Here is a 14,609-nt window from a genome sequence, read left to right as displayed (position 1 = left end):
AAAAAGAAAAAAAAAAGTCTCTTGTCTAAACTGTGACCCAGTGACACGAGGGACTCGAACGTCATTCGTCTCGTTTGCGTTAGGACCAAGTTTTGCACGTCTCTCAGACACTCCCAAAGAAATAATAAGAAAGACAAAAAAAAAGTAAGGTGACCCTAAAAGCCTGAACAAGCTTTGTTTCTTATTCACTTATGGAAAGAAAAATGTAAGAGGTGTGGGAAGGTGGAAAAAGTGGCAAGCAGTGCTTCATATCAGGTGCCAAAACCTGTTTGGCCCACATGAAATTTAACACTGAAAGTGACGTTTCCATTAAGGCTCACTTCTTCTTTTTTTAAATTAAGGTTCACATAAGAACTGAAAACATTTTTCTTGGTTTGTTTTTCCTCCTCGGGAATATCCCTTGAGTGTGTGTAGTTCCTGCTTCTTGGAGTCTGACACACTTCTTTGGAGGTTAACAGAAATCTGCCAGCAAGAACCAGACTGTAGCTGAATGCTGTAACTCTCCTTGAGTCACTCACGCATGCAGTTGTTTTCTTTAAGTAATGTTTCATCATGTCTCTTCTTGTGTTGTGCTCAGGTCAGCACGTTGACTGTGAAAGATAAAGAAAGGAAGGTGAACACCCCAATCGAGAGCGCTTACTAGGTGCACTTACCATAACAACTTGAAAACCCTAGGTGACTTCCTTTTATAATTAATGCATTCAAAACATTTCCAGGAAACGTGACCTGACTTTGACCTTGAGGTCAAGGTCACTGAGATTCAAACGCATAAGATATACTTATGGTATCAATTTACAAATCCTGTTGCCTTGTTCCCAAATTCACAAACGTAGGTTTCCACAACACCCACCTCATCGGTGAAGTGACAGCAATCAGCCTTTTACAGCTGAGGGGTAAAAAACATTTTCCTGTCCTGTGTTTGGGATAAGAGTGGACTGAGACAACTGGTGCAAATGGTGTGAAGAATGACTAAATCAAGTGATAATATGAGTGAGCCTTTATTAGTGGACACATTTAATTTGAGGGGTACAGCCTCAACCTTCAGCAGGATTCTGAACAGTAATATGACAGGTGAACAACCTTTAGGAAAACAGTGTAAAAACCATCAAACTTGCAGATCATGACAGCTTCTTGGTGAATTACAAAGTAAAATTGCTTGGCATGCTTGAGCGGAGAACTTGTTTAAAAAAAATGTATTCAATTGCTAAATATAAATAAAATCATTTTAACCTGGGCTCAATTTAAATTCACAACTGAAATGCTGGGTGTCACTTAGGAGAGCTCCTTGTCTTCCTTTTCATCCCCCTGCGTGTTACACATTCCTCGTGACTCATGGACATCTTCAGGAGTTTGGCCAAACACCGCCCCGGTCCGCTTGAGGAGGTAAACGCCAGCATGTAAACCCCCGACATTGACCCAAACAGTGTGCAGCTTCCTCCACAGCCCTCCCATCCTCGATATAGCCTGGAGACGACATAAATCCCATGAAGGCAAACTAACAAATTAGACATTTGTTTTATGTAAATTATAGACAAACAGTGAATGAAAGTGGGGTTTTTTTATCGTGACGGAGCAAAGTTAAACCCACATTACTTAAACATCTGAGGGATTATTTAGACATCAATTCAAGACAAATTCAACCGGAAAAATCATTCATTAAGTAGAACGACCATAAATACTTTAAACTTGAAGAGCAGCGTAAACATATAAAACATGAGCCTTTTTTTAAACAGCTAAAGGATAGCAGTGGTGAAACAAACAAGCAGAACTGGCTTTTTCCAGTTTGGTGGCATTAATCATTTATGATTGAGTAAAGCTGGGAACTTACCACACACTATTTTATTCACTGCGTTAGAAAGGTTAATTCCTGTTACCCTTCAAACCTTTTTAGGTTAAAAAAAAGTTCACTGCAGTACTGCTTGGTTTGAAAATGTGATATTTTAGGAGAGGAGGATTTTTTTAAACTACACTGTACAACTAACAACAATCTATTGTTACATACAATGTTGATTTGTTAACACAATACATAAACATTGCAAAATCATCTGTTTTAACTCAACCCTACAATGTAAATCCGACACCTTCTCCCCGCTGCATTCAACTTTTTCAGGGCATGTCAGCAGTGCAGGAAGCGAGAACCGGTTCCCAGTAATTTAGTTCCTTGGAATTCTGACTGCCTATTCATCCCGGTCATGTGCCGGAGGAGGAAAATAGTGGTGGATATGGATACAGTGTGGATAATACTTTATCTTAAAAGGTCGACAGCATTTTAGACAAAAAAAGGCCATCTGCATTGTGCTGCAAACTTTGGCTCTTTGTGAGCACGCAAACGCTAAGCTAGCCAAGAACCCAGAGTGATGTTAAAGATGAGTGAATGCTGACCCCAGCCCAGCAGCCAGACCCTAAAGTTCAAGAAAAGTAGCGATGAGCAGTCAGGCTGAAGCCTTCATTTCTACTTGTTCACGTTTCTAAAGTAGAATCTCCGTGGCGATCGCTTTGAAGATTTGTGTTGGTGTGTGGGACTCAGGTTTATACTGTTAAATGGTAATTATGAGACGATGCGTTTCAGGTCATTTTATAAAGAAAAGTGAAAATAATATAATGAGTAGTATTACTAATTCCTCTCCCTTTGGGAATAATTAAGTACCGTACTGCATTACTTTTAAGAAAGCGTTGTGTATAATATTTGAAATAATTACTTATTTGACAGGGCGATTGTGGCTCAAGAGTCGGCAGTTCGTCTTGTAATCAGAAGGTTGCTGGTTCGAGCCCCGGCTCCAACAGTCTCAGTTGTTGTGTCCTTGGGCAACACCACCTACTGGTGGTGGTCAGAGGGCCCGGTGGCGCCAGTGTCCGGCAGCCTCGCCTCTGTCGCCTCTGCCCCAGGGCAGCTGTGGCTACAATGTAGCTTGCCATCACCAGTGTGTGAATGTGTGAATGGGTGAATGACTGAATGTAGTGTAAAGCGCTTTGGGGTCCTTAGGGACTGAGTAAAGCGCTATACAAATACAGGCCATTTACCATTTAATGACCCCAACGCTGATCACAGAAAAGAGGGGAAATACCTCCAACATGAACAAACATCTGACCCACAGCATGCAATTAATTTGCACAAATGTAATGTCTTTGATAAGCTGCTTAGTGATGGTGGTGACTCTCAAGTGGAGCCAATGAGAAATGAATAGGAATCAGAGAGAGAATCCATATAGAGTGATATCGACAAGGGAAGCAGAAGCGCTAAACTCTTATCAATTCCCATCCCTGAGTGTGGGTCTATAATAATGATCAGTCAGTCCACCACTTTAGCTTTAGACTAAAATATTTTAATAAGCTGCTGAAAACACAAGTGCATGCTCTGTTGGGGTCACACACACACACACACACACACACACACACACACACACACACACACACACACACACACACACACACACACACACACACACACACACACACACACACAAAGATAGCAGTGTTGCTAAACAAAGTCTCAGCAAAAGGGAGATAACAGCTGAATTCTTCCTAAAATCTGTCATCACATTTTAATCTTTTTTTTCTTTTACACATTCCAAGCAGTACGACTTGCACACTGTGGGCTCATGATCAGGCTCATGACTACTGAGGAGGCGGAGTCAAAAGGAAACCTAATGACAATAATGAATCATCACATTTTGGCTTTGACTAAATATTCACTGATAATTTATGGGACAGGGGTGGGATTAAATAAGTGTATACTTCTTCCCACTCCCTTTCAACATGTAAATTAATCAGAATGTTTTTTTGTATGTAATTTGTATAGTATATTTTTTTTCTCTCATTTCTTTTCTAAATGTACTTGTATATTGTTCACATGTTGAAATAAATTACCAATCAATCAATCAATCAATGTGTTGAGTGTATAAGAAAAAATGGTGAGGATGCACCCCTAGGGCAACATAGTGAAGCAAGAACGTGTTAAAATGCCATTAACCTTCACCCACTGTGATAGTTCAGTTAAAAAAAAAAAATCCATCAGCCAACAAATTAGGCCACGATCACTGCACTGCATCCCCATCAGGGACTTTACGCCCTTCCACACAGAGCAAATACCTGGTACTGAGCATATTCCCTGACTGTCCTTGTAGCTACGTTTAGCAAGTTTTTACTCATTTTTAACTTGTTCCTGTAATTCCTCCTATTGATCTACATCAACATACATAAAGAAGATATTTGGGATAATTTCTGACAGCTTTGGAGACTCATGATTTATAATTGGGACAAATGTAAAGTTTATGCAGATCAGAGATATTATTAAAGAAGTAAAAGTCAATGTAACTGAAGCAGTCCTGGATAAACTGAACATATTTCTCCAACCAGACTGGGCTCAAAATCTCTTCCGCACAGAGTTTTACTATGAAATAAAAATAACACATTTCATCACCGGACATACTAAAACACACATGTAACTTTGTGGTTTCAGTGTGGGCTGTGGCCTCAGGTTTGAAGGTCATACACTGTTTAATGTGTTAAGGTTTAGGGGATTATTTCCTGTTGATGATGTTTTTGGTACAATATTTATCCTCTTATTTTTACAAACTCAGAATATAATGTGGCCTTCTCTTTACCAGAAATATCAAGTACTGTCTTACTTTCAGAAATCTGACAGCAAGTAATACAATAAGAAAATGGGATTAAAAGAGGCTCTGGTTAGTTTGTGAGGCTTGCGCAACTAGCTGGGAACTTCAAAACAGAAAAGGCGTAAAATCTGACAGCATCAATTTTAAAACTGCACCATGGCGACAACTTACATATTTACAAACACCCCACGTATTGGCTAAACCTCGACACACCTCCATCTCAAACTCACTGCAAAACAATAAATAATAAATGGGTGTAGATGCAACGCAGGACAACCTTCCTCAGGTGGAGCATGTGACTTATGTGTATTGTTCTACAGTACTACGAACGCATGCCTGCCCGACGTCAGAGACAAAGCATCAGAGGTTGCTCAGGGTGCAACTGATCCTGAGCTACATTCAGCAAATAGGTACAACAGTGATTTGTTAAGCTGGTGTGTCTGCCACTTCTGTGTCGGGGTGATTTACACAAATGACTGTAATAGCCGTACCATTGAAAAATGAAAAAATAAAAGCCTAGTTAGCAGGAACATCACAAAATGCAAATTAAAGACATTCTGAATGACTTTTTTCCAAGTAAATTCAGCAGGTTAAAGCAAGCAACCAAGGTCTGTATCAAGATTTAAGGAAATATGATGTGGAAACATCATCTGACATGAATTACTGGAAAGTTCAAAGCAAGATAAAACTTGTGGCACTGTGGATTTTTTTTTTGTCTTTCTCCTGTACTGATTTCAACTTCCTTGGAAACTTTCATGAGAATATATACCCAAATATGCATTATCTGCAACATTAACATGGCTACCTTGGCAAAGCACTTCTTGTCCTGGGTTAAGAGGACAGCCTTTCCCGAACCTGGTCTGCACACACGAGCCATTTCCCTGAGACATAAGGGGTACAGGTCCCAGTTCTTCTTCTTGGAGCCCATCCTTTTAAGAAAACAGGAAAAAACCACCATCACACAGCTACTTTAGTGCGTTGCTTTAAAGTGGGTTTAATGCCTCATCTTCCATGTGCATTTTTGTTATACTGTGATCTAAATTTCTGATTTCAATCTAATTCTAAGTGTTGAACAGCAAAGGCATTAAAAAAAACCCACACATACACTTATAGCATTCAAAATCTAGATACAGGAAACAAATTTTCTAGTGTTGATGGTTATGGTACCTCTTGCCAAATGGCATATCAGTGATGATAATATCAACAGAGCTGGTCCTTATTGGTAAGCTGCACAGATCCCACTGCACTGTGTCAATAGGCAATCCAGATATTCTGTTTGAAGCCAGAGAGATTACATCATTATGGGGATCATCAACCACATGTACTGCGTTCAGTCTCATTCTCTCTGTGTTCACTCTCACCTGCCCTTGTCGGCCCTGCGTTTCTGGATGTGACATATATTGTTGACTGTGCGGTTAACTGCCATGTCATTGTTGTCGCCAGCAATGTAGAATGAACTGCTGAATTCAATTGCACCCTGAAGAGAAGAAAAGCAATACACAATTAGTGGCCTGTGGTTTATTGTTATTTGGATCTTGAGGCTATCGCTGAATAATTCTGCCTTCCGCAGAGTCTCCGGAAGACATATTTGTTAATCTCCACCTTTAGCAGTATCCAGGTTGTGTGATCAATATCGCAGTAATAGCAAGGTTGCAGAATGTGGTGCTTGGATGGCAATATACAAGAGATAAGTTACAGACTGCTGCAGGCTCAAATCACTTGACTCAGAAAACAAAAACAATATTTGAAGTGTGCAATCTATAGTTTCTTAATCAAGTCAGTTCTTTTATGGGTACCCACGAGAATTGATCTAACTGTGTGGAAGCACTGACTTGTACACTTTTCACTATGTAGTGCAAAATTATCTACTCTTTCTTATAAAAACTGATGTAGTTGAAGGTCATTATCAGGGTCACGATAAGCTGTGTCTCACCTCCAGTGGTATAGCTCCAGTCCCACACATAGGGTCAAGTATTACATCGGATGCCTGAGGTTTACACAGCCTGTCAACAGACAAGGAAACGAAATGCTTATGAAATACGTTGTTCATCTTATATCACATTTACCTCTCATATGCTTCTTTTGTAACAATATTACACGCTTCAGATGCTCCAACTCAGCAGTCAGACATAAAGTCAGCACATACAACTACTCATTTAACTCCTTCCATCAGCCTGCTGCTACAGGGTCCCTGCATCCAGGACCCAAACGGCCAAGAAATCATTCATCTTAACTGCTAATAATATTATTAACAGCTCATAATGGAATTTTATAAATTTTCCTTTTCAAACCGATGTTTTAATCTTGCTGTGTGCTGTCTTATTTGTTTTATTTTTATACACTGAAAGCAAAGTTCAAGACAAATTTCCACTGCTTTGCAATAAACAATGTTTTCTGATTCTGTGGGACAACCTGACAGAAATTATTTTGTACAGTTGAAATGTGATGTGTTATAAAGGTTTTATACACACTGTCAAGATACTTTCCAAAGGGACCGAGAGCAATGATGGATAAATATTTAAAGAAATCGTTCAGTGTTCATGTAATCCCACCTTCAAAACAACTAATCTAACCCTACATTCCTGTGCTTCTCAGATTTTCACCTTTTCCCAAATTAGGAAGGAATTCCTGTGAATTTCACGTGCTAATGTGCTTTTATGGTGGTAATGTGGGATTAAAACACAGGGATAAGAACAAACAAGCTCTTGTTATAACATACCACTGTGCCATTTGCAGATTATTTTGCTTTGCCAGACTTCCTATTTTATGTATACAGTGATCAGTGGTTATTAATTCTTTCCTCCCCCCCCCCCCCCCCCCCCCCCCCCCCATCCATTTCAGGGTCACGGTTGGGCTGGATCAAAGCTGTCATGGAGGGGATGTACACCCTGTACAGGTCACCAATCTACCACAGGGCTGGAGAGAAAGACTCCACGTGGAGGATGGTAGCCAGTGGTTTCAAAACCAGGACTATCTTGCTGTGAGGCGATGATGGCAACCACCATCAATAACCTAACCTTACAACAGAAATTAAAATGTGCATAATTTTATGTGTGAAAGCAGCCACCAGACCACAAGTTTTTCCCAACTTGAAGTGTAAATGTTCACAGTTTGAAATTCATTTATCCAAATATTATTATGTTATGTGTGCATGCTTTATTTAACTGGCAATAGAAGAGTCACCAACATGCTGATGACGTCCAAACCACACAATTGTAAATGTATGCAAAGAGAAGTCCAAATATTCAAGTGAATATCACCGTCTCTGTTTCAAAGGCTTAAGAATTTAGAATCTATTGTCTCTCATTCTTATCTTTAAGGAAAATGTGAGTTAGAAGGACAGTTCATTGTGTTTTGTTACACGTTCAAATAAAGGCTGACGTATGACTAGGAGACACATCGCAACACAGAGGAATTCCTCTTAGTATAATAGAGTATGGTTGGACATGCCTGCATTTCAACAGGGTGCCAAGAATGACTGCCTCACCACCCACCTGTCGGAGTCCTTCACTAACCTCATTAGTATCAACACAACAATCATCACTTTTTAACAGAAAGATTTTGGAGCCTCAGTCATATCTATGAAACTGGAATCGGACACTATGCCAAACAGTGAACGTGCACCACTGTTTACTACACATCTGCAAAATAAAGAAATTAAAAGGCTGCAGGCAAACAGACTAAACATTTTTCCCATCTCTCAGTTTTGACGTAATTGAAATAAATAGAAAAAATATGATAATAGAAATAATAATAAGGAAAGTGAATAAACAAGCAAGCAAAATAAAAACATGAACAACAGACAGACAGAATGTATACAGCTCGTCTTGGAAGAGCAGGTGTGCTTGGCACAACAGAGCATTCAGATCATAATTCTGGTTGCCTGACAGGTTAACAACAACAAAACGAACAAAGTCTATCCGTGAAGCTGGATTTAAAAAACAAGAGTTTAAAAGTTAAAGCTTTTAGACAATGTGCAGCGCCATCTTGTGCCAGTACAGAACTTGACATCACTAGGGTCATTGGTTGGTTGGTCAGTTGCTGCCAACAGACCTACATTAGTTTATTTTAGCTAACTAGTGACAGAACTGATAATTAACTGGAAAACAATGAGACAAAAAAAGGATATTCTGTCAACGTTCACTCTGTCTCTGTAGCAATAAATGGTTCTACCAGAGAATCTGCTGCTGTCTGTAAGATGTGATCAGACTGATTATATGCAATAAATCAGTCACACCCAAACAGTTTACTACATGAACATCGCACCACCTCAGCTCAGGTAGAGGTAGAGCAGGTCATCTACTAATCCGAAGGTTTGTGGTTCGATTCCTGGCTGCTACAGTGTACATGCCAAATATCTTTGGGCAAGATACTCAACCCCAATTTGCTCCATCAGAGCGATCATCACAGTGTGAATGTTACACAAAAAGCACTTATGAAAGAAAAAGTAAATCAAGTACTTGATCAGGTGAATGAGGCACGTTGCACAAAAGCACTTTCGAGTTCTCAGTCCATTGGCAAACATAACTAGGTTTGTTATCAGCATCTTGGCAGGAAAAACAGGTTAATGTGGTTTCATTTTTTTTTAGAAATTCTTATCTCACACTATTGTCACTGTCATCATACTAGAAGTAAGAAAAAGTGAAGTCCAACTCTATGTGAAGGAGACTTCTATAAACAGGCTAATAGATATCAGGATTCCTAATCATGCTTCAATAAGAAGCTTAGTTATGTCTGTGGTGTGATGCAGATGTAGTAGCTGCTTATGTTCTAAGCTGTTTGGGAGTGCCTGGGAAAAGAAAGACTATTTTATTGCATAAAATGGTGCTGATAACATCTTGTGGACAGCGAACACTGTTGGACTCCAACTTGTTGGTCCGGTGAACCACCAGTGCAACTCACTGAAATGGGCTTTTCTCTACAAACCCGAACATTATGGCTGACAGGTGGATTTTCATTTGAGCTAGTAGAGCCTTTTACTGCTAAGACAGAGTAAAAGTGGACAGAATATCCTAACGTAAAACTCACTGTTGCAGCCAGGGGCAGGACACAACTGACCCTCTTAAACTGCTTTTTAGTTTTAGTGTCCTTACGAGTTTCCACTGAGTTGTCAGTTCTGTCAAAAGTTAGCGAACATAAACTAATGAAAGCTTATTAGCAGCAAACAACCAACCAAAAAACCCAGTGACATCATGTTCTGTCCTGGCACAAGACGGTGCTTAACATGCTCCAAAAACTTTTAAACATTTATGTATTAAGTCCAGCTTCACAGACAGAGTTAAAACTATGAGGTTTTTTTTTTTTTTTTTTTTTAAGAGTAGGCCATCATGGTGTAAATTAGCCTTTGTACATGTAGTGTTTCATGTCCACTTCAAAGCAAGTATGTCAAGAAAACATTATGTGACATAAATTATTGGAAATCACATCCCATCAACTCTTGGACTCAAACAGTGCAATTGTTGTTAGAAGACTTACCTCAGCATGCCGTAGCACAAAGTGGACCGCAGGGTGGTGGGTCCAAAGTGACTGATGTTTCTCCTATGAAGGCTCTCTTCAGTTAGTGCAATACCAATCACCATCTCCTCATTGTGTATGTTGAGTAAGACCTATAAGGAGAGAAAGATTACTAATGTGTCCTGGAGCACTTTTATATGTTATATTATATCATTGTGAGTGTGCTGAAATTATTTAACGGATTAAAATTAATTAATTGCAAAGTTCTGTAACTGACATGTTTTACTTTGTCATATGGACTAAATTAAGAGAAACAGATCTGCAGGTCGTTAAAAATTGAAAATAACAGTTAGTAGAAGGTTTGATATAAATAAAAGCAAACTAAAAAGCTGGCAAGAGGTGGTGGAGAGTGTAATAAAGTAGTAGATTAATAGATGTGATTTTCACCACAGTGTGACAGGTGTTTTTCTTGGTGGTGGTGTGTGGGGGGGGGATTGAACACTGATTTGCAAAATGTACACACCATCTCCAATATTTTAATCTTTAAGGTGCTAAAGCATTTTTCTCATCTTGTCACATGATATAAACACTTTACCTTAATGGAAAGTGTTAATTACTTTGTTACTCCCTAATATGCCTCGCAATATTCACTCTTTTTTTGTGTGATATAATGTGATGGTGTTTACTTTGCATCTATCAATGCTGAAGCGTGCCTACCTCTATGTCAAACTTTGTCATGTCTGCTTTCCACTGGAAGAATTCTTGCACAGCTCCCCCAAAGTCTCGAGCTGCCTCATTAGAGGAAAAGCTGTGTTTGTCACCGGCCCTGTTACATGTCACGCGAAACTTGATGACTCTGGCCTCAGGCGCTGCCTCTTGCGAGTCCTGTTCGCAGGGCTCAGCGTCAGCTGCGCTATCCGCCTCCAAATGGCTTTCAGCAGCAGACACCACCTGATGTAGCTGCTGCTCAGTGTCAGCAGCAGCTACATCAGCTGTGTTCCTGCTAGGTTTCACTTTGGTGGTGCTGCCTCCTTTTCGGTGGCCTTTCTTCTTTTTAAGTGTTCCATTTAGTTTCCAAACCTCAAGGGCATTAGTCCAGGGGAGTTTGGAGGCGAGCTGCTGCAGCTCCATCAATGTCTCCTCCTGTAGAAGCCAGTGTGTTTGTTATCCTGACAATGACATGCACCTAACATCAGCATCGAGAATAAAGACGGGCCTGGTTTACCTTGGATTGTTTAAACTGGTAATGATCATATTCCTCAACGACAACAAACAGGTTGTCTACAGACCTCAGAAGATGAACCTACAGCAGGGAACGCCAAGTTAATCAGACACAAGGATTTTATATTGGTAAGCTTGAAAAAAGCAGACATAAAAACCCAACATGGCAACATTTTTACCTGGAAAAGATTGTCAGTAGTTATAGGAAAGTATATGCGACCGCGATCTTTGCTAATTCGTGCCTCCACCCCAATTTTCTCCTTGACCTCCTCTGCAGCAGTGTGTTCAAAACCTGTGGGCACAGTCGCCCCGATGGTCACAGTAATCACGTCTCCACTTTTGGCATCCGTCTCTGAGGAAGAAGAGGTGCATGGTCCCACGGAATTGGGGCCCTGCTCTGAAGGTCCATCTTCTTCGCAGGACATATTTTAATATGAGGCCCAATCTTCAATAGACACGGATATACTTGTGTCTGTGACAATCAATATCAAGCACTGCAGCTCACCTGGATGGAGACATATGTGACGAAGCATTATACTATTTAAACGTCTTTTAAATAGTGAGTGGCATTAAATTAGCATGAATGTCTGTGTGCCTAATCACTGTAAGCAAAGACCTTTATTGTTACTTCTCGGGAAATAAAGCTTTCAGTTAGCTGGCTAACGCTAGCTTTAAATGACTAAAAGTTGGTTTCGCGTGCAAAGCCACGAAGCGTTAGCCGCTGACACGCTTTTATATTTAACTGCTAACCCATATAAATATGTATTTATGCATCAAGCCCACCGTCTGAACACAAAAACCTTTTAAGACTAAGTTGTATTATGTTTGCTAAATGTATTAAGACCAACCTGTCACACACGAGGTAACAACATGCTGCTTCCGCTCGACAACAGCAACAGCTTCACTTTTTTCCGGTCTACATTCTTCAAAATAAAAGCATATCTTGAGCTATTAGACCTGGGTTGAATCTCAGAAACCCCACACTGGGTTAAGAATGAAGTAAAAAACAAAAAAAAGAAAGAAAAAAGAATGAAGTCACTTCAAGTCAGCAACACATTTATTTTTTTCGAAATTAACATTTAGATACATACAAAACGTTAACAAAAAATTATGTGCAACTTGAAAAAAAATCATCAGGAACAATGCTTTGGAAATATTATAATAGAAATCGTATAGGATTTTGACAAAAACGTACAATATAATTCAGGGCATAGAAGCACCCGCTTGTCCCCTGTACGTCAAAGTTTAAACACAAACGCGATGCAAACCGGAAACAGAGACTGTACGCATTCAAAGTAAAATTGTAATGCGTTTGGTGAACCACATAAATGAGCAAATCGATTAAATATTTAACACATTTCACATATTTCTGTTCCTTTCATATAACTAGTCGCCTACGGGGTGCCAAGAGAATTGTAATTTGGGTGTCCATATATGTGAACAGAAAAAAAGAAAAAGAAAAAAAAGAGTTGACCCACGGAGAGCCTCTTAGATTGTTGATTGTTAAAGGTCTTGTTAATACTTGGACAAATTATGACATCCTGGGCGGTATAATCCTCATCTTGTATAGGGCTTCGGAGTTGACGTCACGCCGCAATGCATTGTGGGAGCGCGGCGGCATTTTCGGGGTCTACGAATCAAATCAAACACACTGTGTTGGAACGACGATTACAAGATGCTTAAAAGCAGCTTAAAAGAGAATGGACTGTATAGAGACCGATTGCGTCCAGAGGCGAAGCGGCGGTACTTGCAGAAAATAGCGTGCATTGGAAATGTGGACCCGTATGAAATACGGCCGTGGAGTAGAAACCCTGAAGACCAACCGCTATTGACGTAGCCTGATATATTTCATACCTTATCTGTGGAGTCAGCGCGTACAAGTCGTCATTCAATCAAAGGTAAGTCAGCTCGAGTACAGCGAGTGAAATGCGTTTGATTTCCCTGCAAACATTCAGATTACTGCAGCATAAATTCATTCATGAGGGGAAATTACAGTGAGAACATGTGGAGACTGTTAGGTGGATAACATAGTGAGTTCAGTGCATTGATGAGACACTGTCCTGAAGGATTTAGTTATTCTCTATGGTTAAAGAAATTGCAATGATTTATTAATGTTTATTATAAATAATTCTAATTATACATCTTGCTTCCATATTTGTATCTTGTGTCACTAAAAATACATTTTATTTTAGTTTTATACTTTGATTAATGACCTGCAGAATCTCCTTAACATATTAAGTGATTCATAATTGTCACTTTATGCTTTCTCCATCTCTAAAGTGATGACATCCTTGCATTACATACTTTAGGTTCATTTTCTGCAGGCAGGTTTCTGACAGAACAGACAGATTTAGACTATAACATGCAGCGTTCTATAGATGGACACATAAAGAAATGAAAAATTACATGTATGTGCTAACTTTCTTGACACTTTGTTACATTTATGATAAAGTAGATTAAACACATTTGTGTCGGCCTTGGCTCATAGTTCTTGTCTTTAAATGAACTTTGTCTGTGTGTGTTTCAGGTGCTGCACTCTAAGACTGAATGAACCAGCATTGCAGCCATGGGTCACTGTGAGCATCACGGGGAAGGTTGAAGCCGCCCGCTGCACCTGTATGGCCGGAGTCGCAGAGACCTGCACCCACGTCGCTGCTCTTCTGTCTAAAGTAGACGGAACAGTGTTGATCCGTGGCACAAGGACTGTTACAGATGAACCTGCATACTGGGTTTTGCCTGGTAATAATACCAAGATACACCCAGAGGTTGGCCATAAGATAGACGACTTCTCTTCAGCTGCCCAAAAAAAGGCTCTTGATCAAAACATACACAGACCATCTGTAGTGACAGGTAAAAGGAGCCGTCCTCAAAAAAGAAAAACCCCACCTGCTACTGTGGAGGAGTTGTCACTGCTATAATGCCATCATGTTTTATCTAGGGGTCTAGATGTATGCCTGTAGTGCACTGCTGTGTAAATAATTTGCATTTACTGAATATGTACTGACTGAGTCCCACTGTTCAAAAGTTGAATAAAGAAACTAAATTATTTTGCCCTTTTTTTTTTTTTTTTATTAAAACCACCTTATAGAACATCACATCAGTAACAGTGTAGAATCCATGTCATTTACAGTTTACAAATGACAAAATGTTTACACCAAATCATGAGTGTTTACATGATATCACCCACTACTAACATTACTTTATTTACTGTATCTTTTGAAAAAAATAACAGCACAAGACTTAAGAACATTTAACAGGAGCAGGTTTCATTCTTCTCTGGTTTTATTATCACACTGTTCACCAAACGCAGCAAACCTT

The 14,609-nt window shown here is 39.6% G+C and overlaps 1 protein-coding gene and 1 long non-coding RNA gene across 2 annotated transcripts; one reads left to right on the top strand and one right to left on the bottom strand.

Annotated features, from left to right (window-relative positions):
• Nucleotides 1–982: 982 nt before the first annotated feature.
• On the bottom strand, nucleotides 983–12,253 carry thumpd3 (THUMP domain containing 3). Its single transcript, XM_085406561.1, has 10 exons — nucleotides 12,140–12,253; nucleotides 11,471–11,796; nucleotides 11,296–11,373; nucleotides 10,788–11,213; nucleotides 10,092–10,222; nucleotides 6,550–6,619; nucleotides 5,978–6,093; nucleotides 5,784–5,888; nucleotides 5,422–5,545; nucleotides 983–1,464 (listed from the first exon to the last, which is right to left on the bottom strand). The coding sequence occupies exons 2-10, from the start codon at nucleotides 11,714–11,716 to the stop codon at nucleotides 1,273–1,275; spliced, it is 1,488 nt and encodes a 495-aa protein (XP_085262687.1). The 5' UTR covers nucleotides 11,717–11,796; nucleotides 12,140–12,253; the 3' UTR covers nucleotides 983–1,272.
• Nucleotides 12,254–12,392: 139 nt separating this feature from the next.
• On the top strand, nucleotides 12,393–14,337 carry LOC146669911 (uncharacterized). Its single transcript, XR_014911745.1, has 2 exons — nucleotides 12,393–13,189; nucleotides 13,819–14,337. It is a non-coding gene; the product is annotated as an uncharacterized LOC146669911 (long non-coding RNA).
• Nucleotides 14,338–14,609: the final 272 nt, after the last annotated feature.

Source organism: Rhamphochromis longiceps, linkage group LG5 (genome assembly GCF_057381845.1).
Source record: "Rhamphochromis longiceps isolate RC_006_pf linkage group LG5, R_longiceps_female_GT1.1, whole genome shotgun sequence".
In the NCBI taxonomy this organism is placed as follows: Eukaryota; Metazoa; Chordata; class Actinopteri; order Cichliformes; family Cichlidae; genus Rhamphochromis; species Rhamphochromis longiceps.
This window is presented reverse-complemented; position numbering and strand designations above follow the sequence as displayed.

Bases quoted from the DNA above. Each gene is read 5' to 3' on its own strand.
- thumpd3 (XM_085406561.1), bottom strand. From the start codon at position 11,716: ATGTCCTGCGAAGAAGATGGACCTTCAGAGCAGGGCCCCAATTCCGTG. The intron at 11,374-11,470 runs GTAAAAATGTTG...TCCCTGCTGTAG, and splicing joins CTACTGACAATCTTTTCCAG to GTTCATCTTCTGAGGTCTGT. The intron at 6,620-10,091 runs GTAAGTCTTCTA...GTCTGTTGACAG, and splicing joins TTGTGCTACGGCATGCTGAG to GCTGTGTAAACCTCAGGCAT.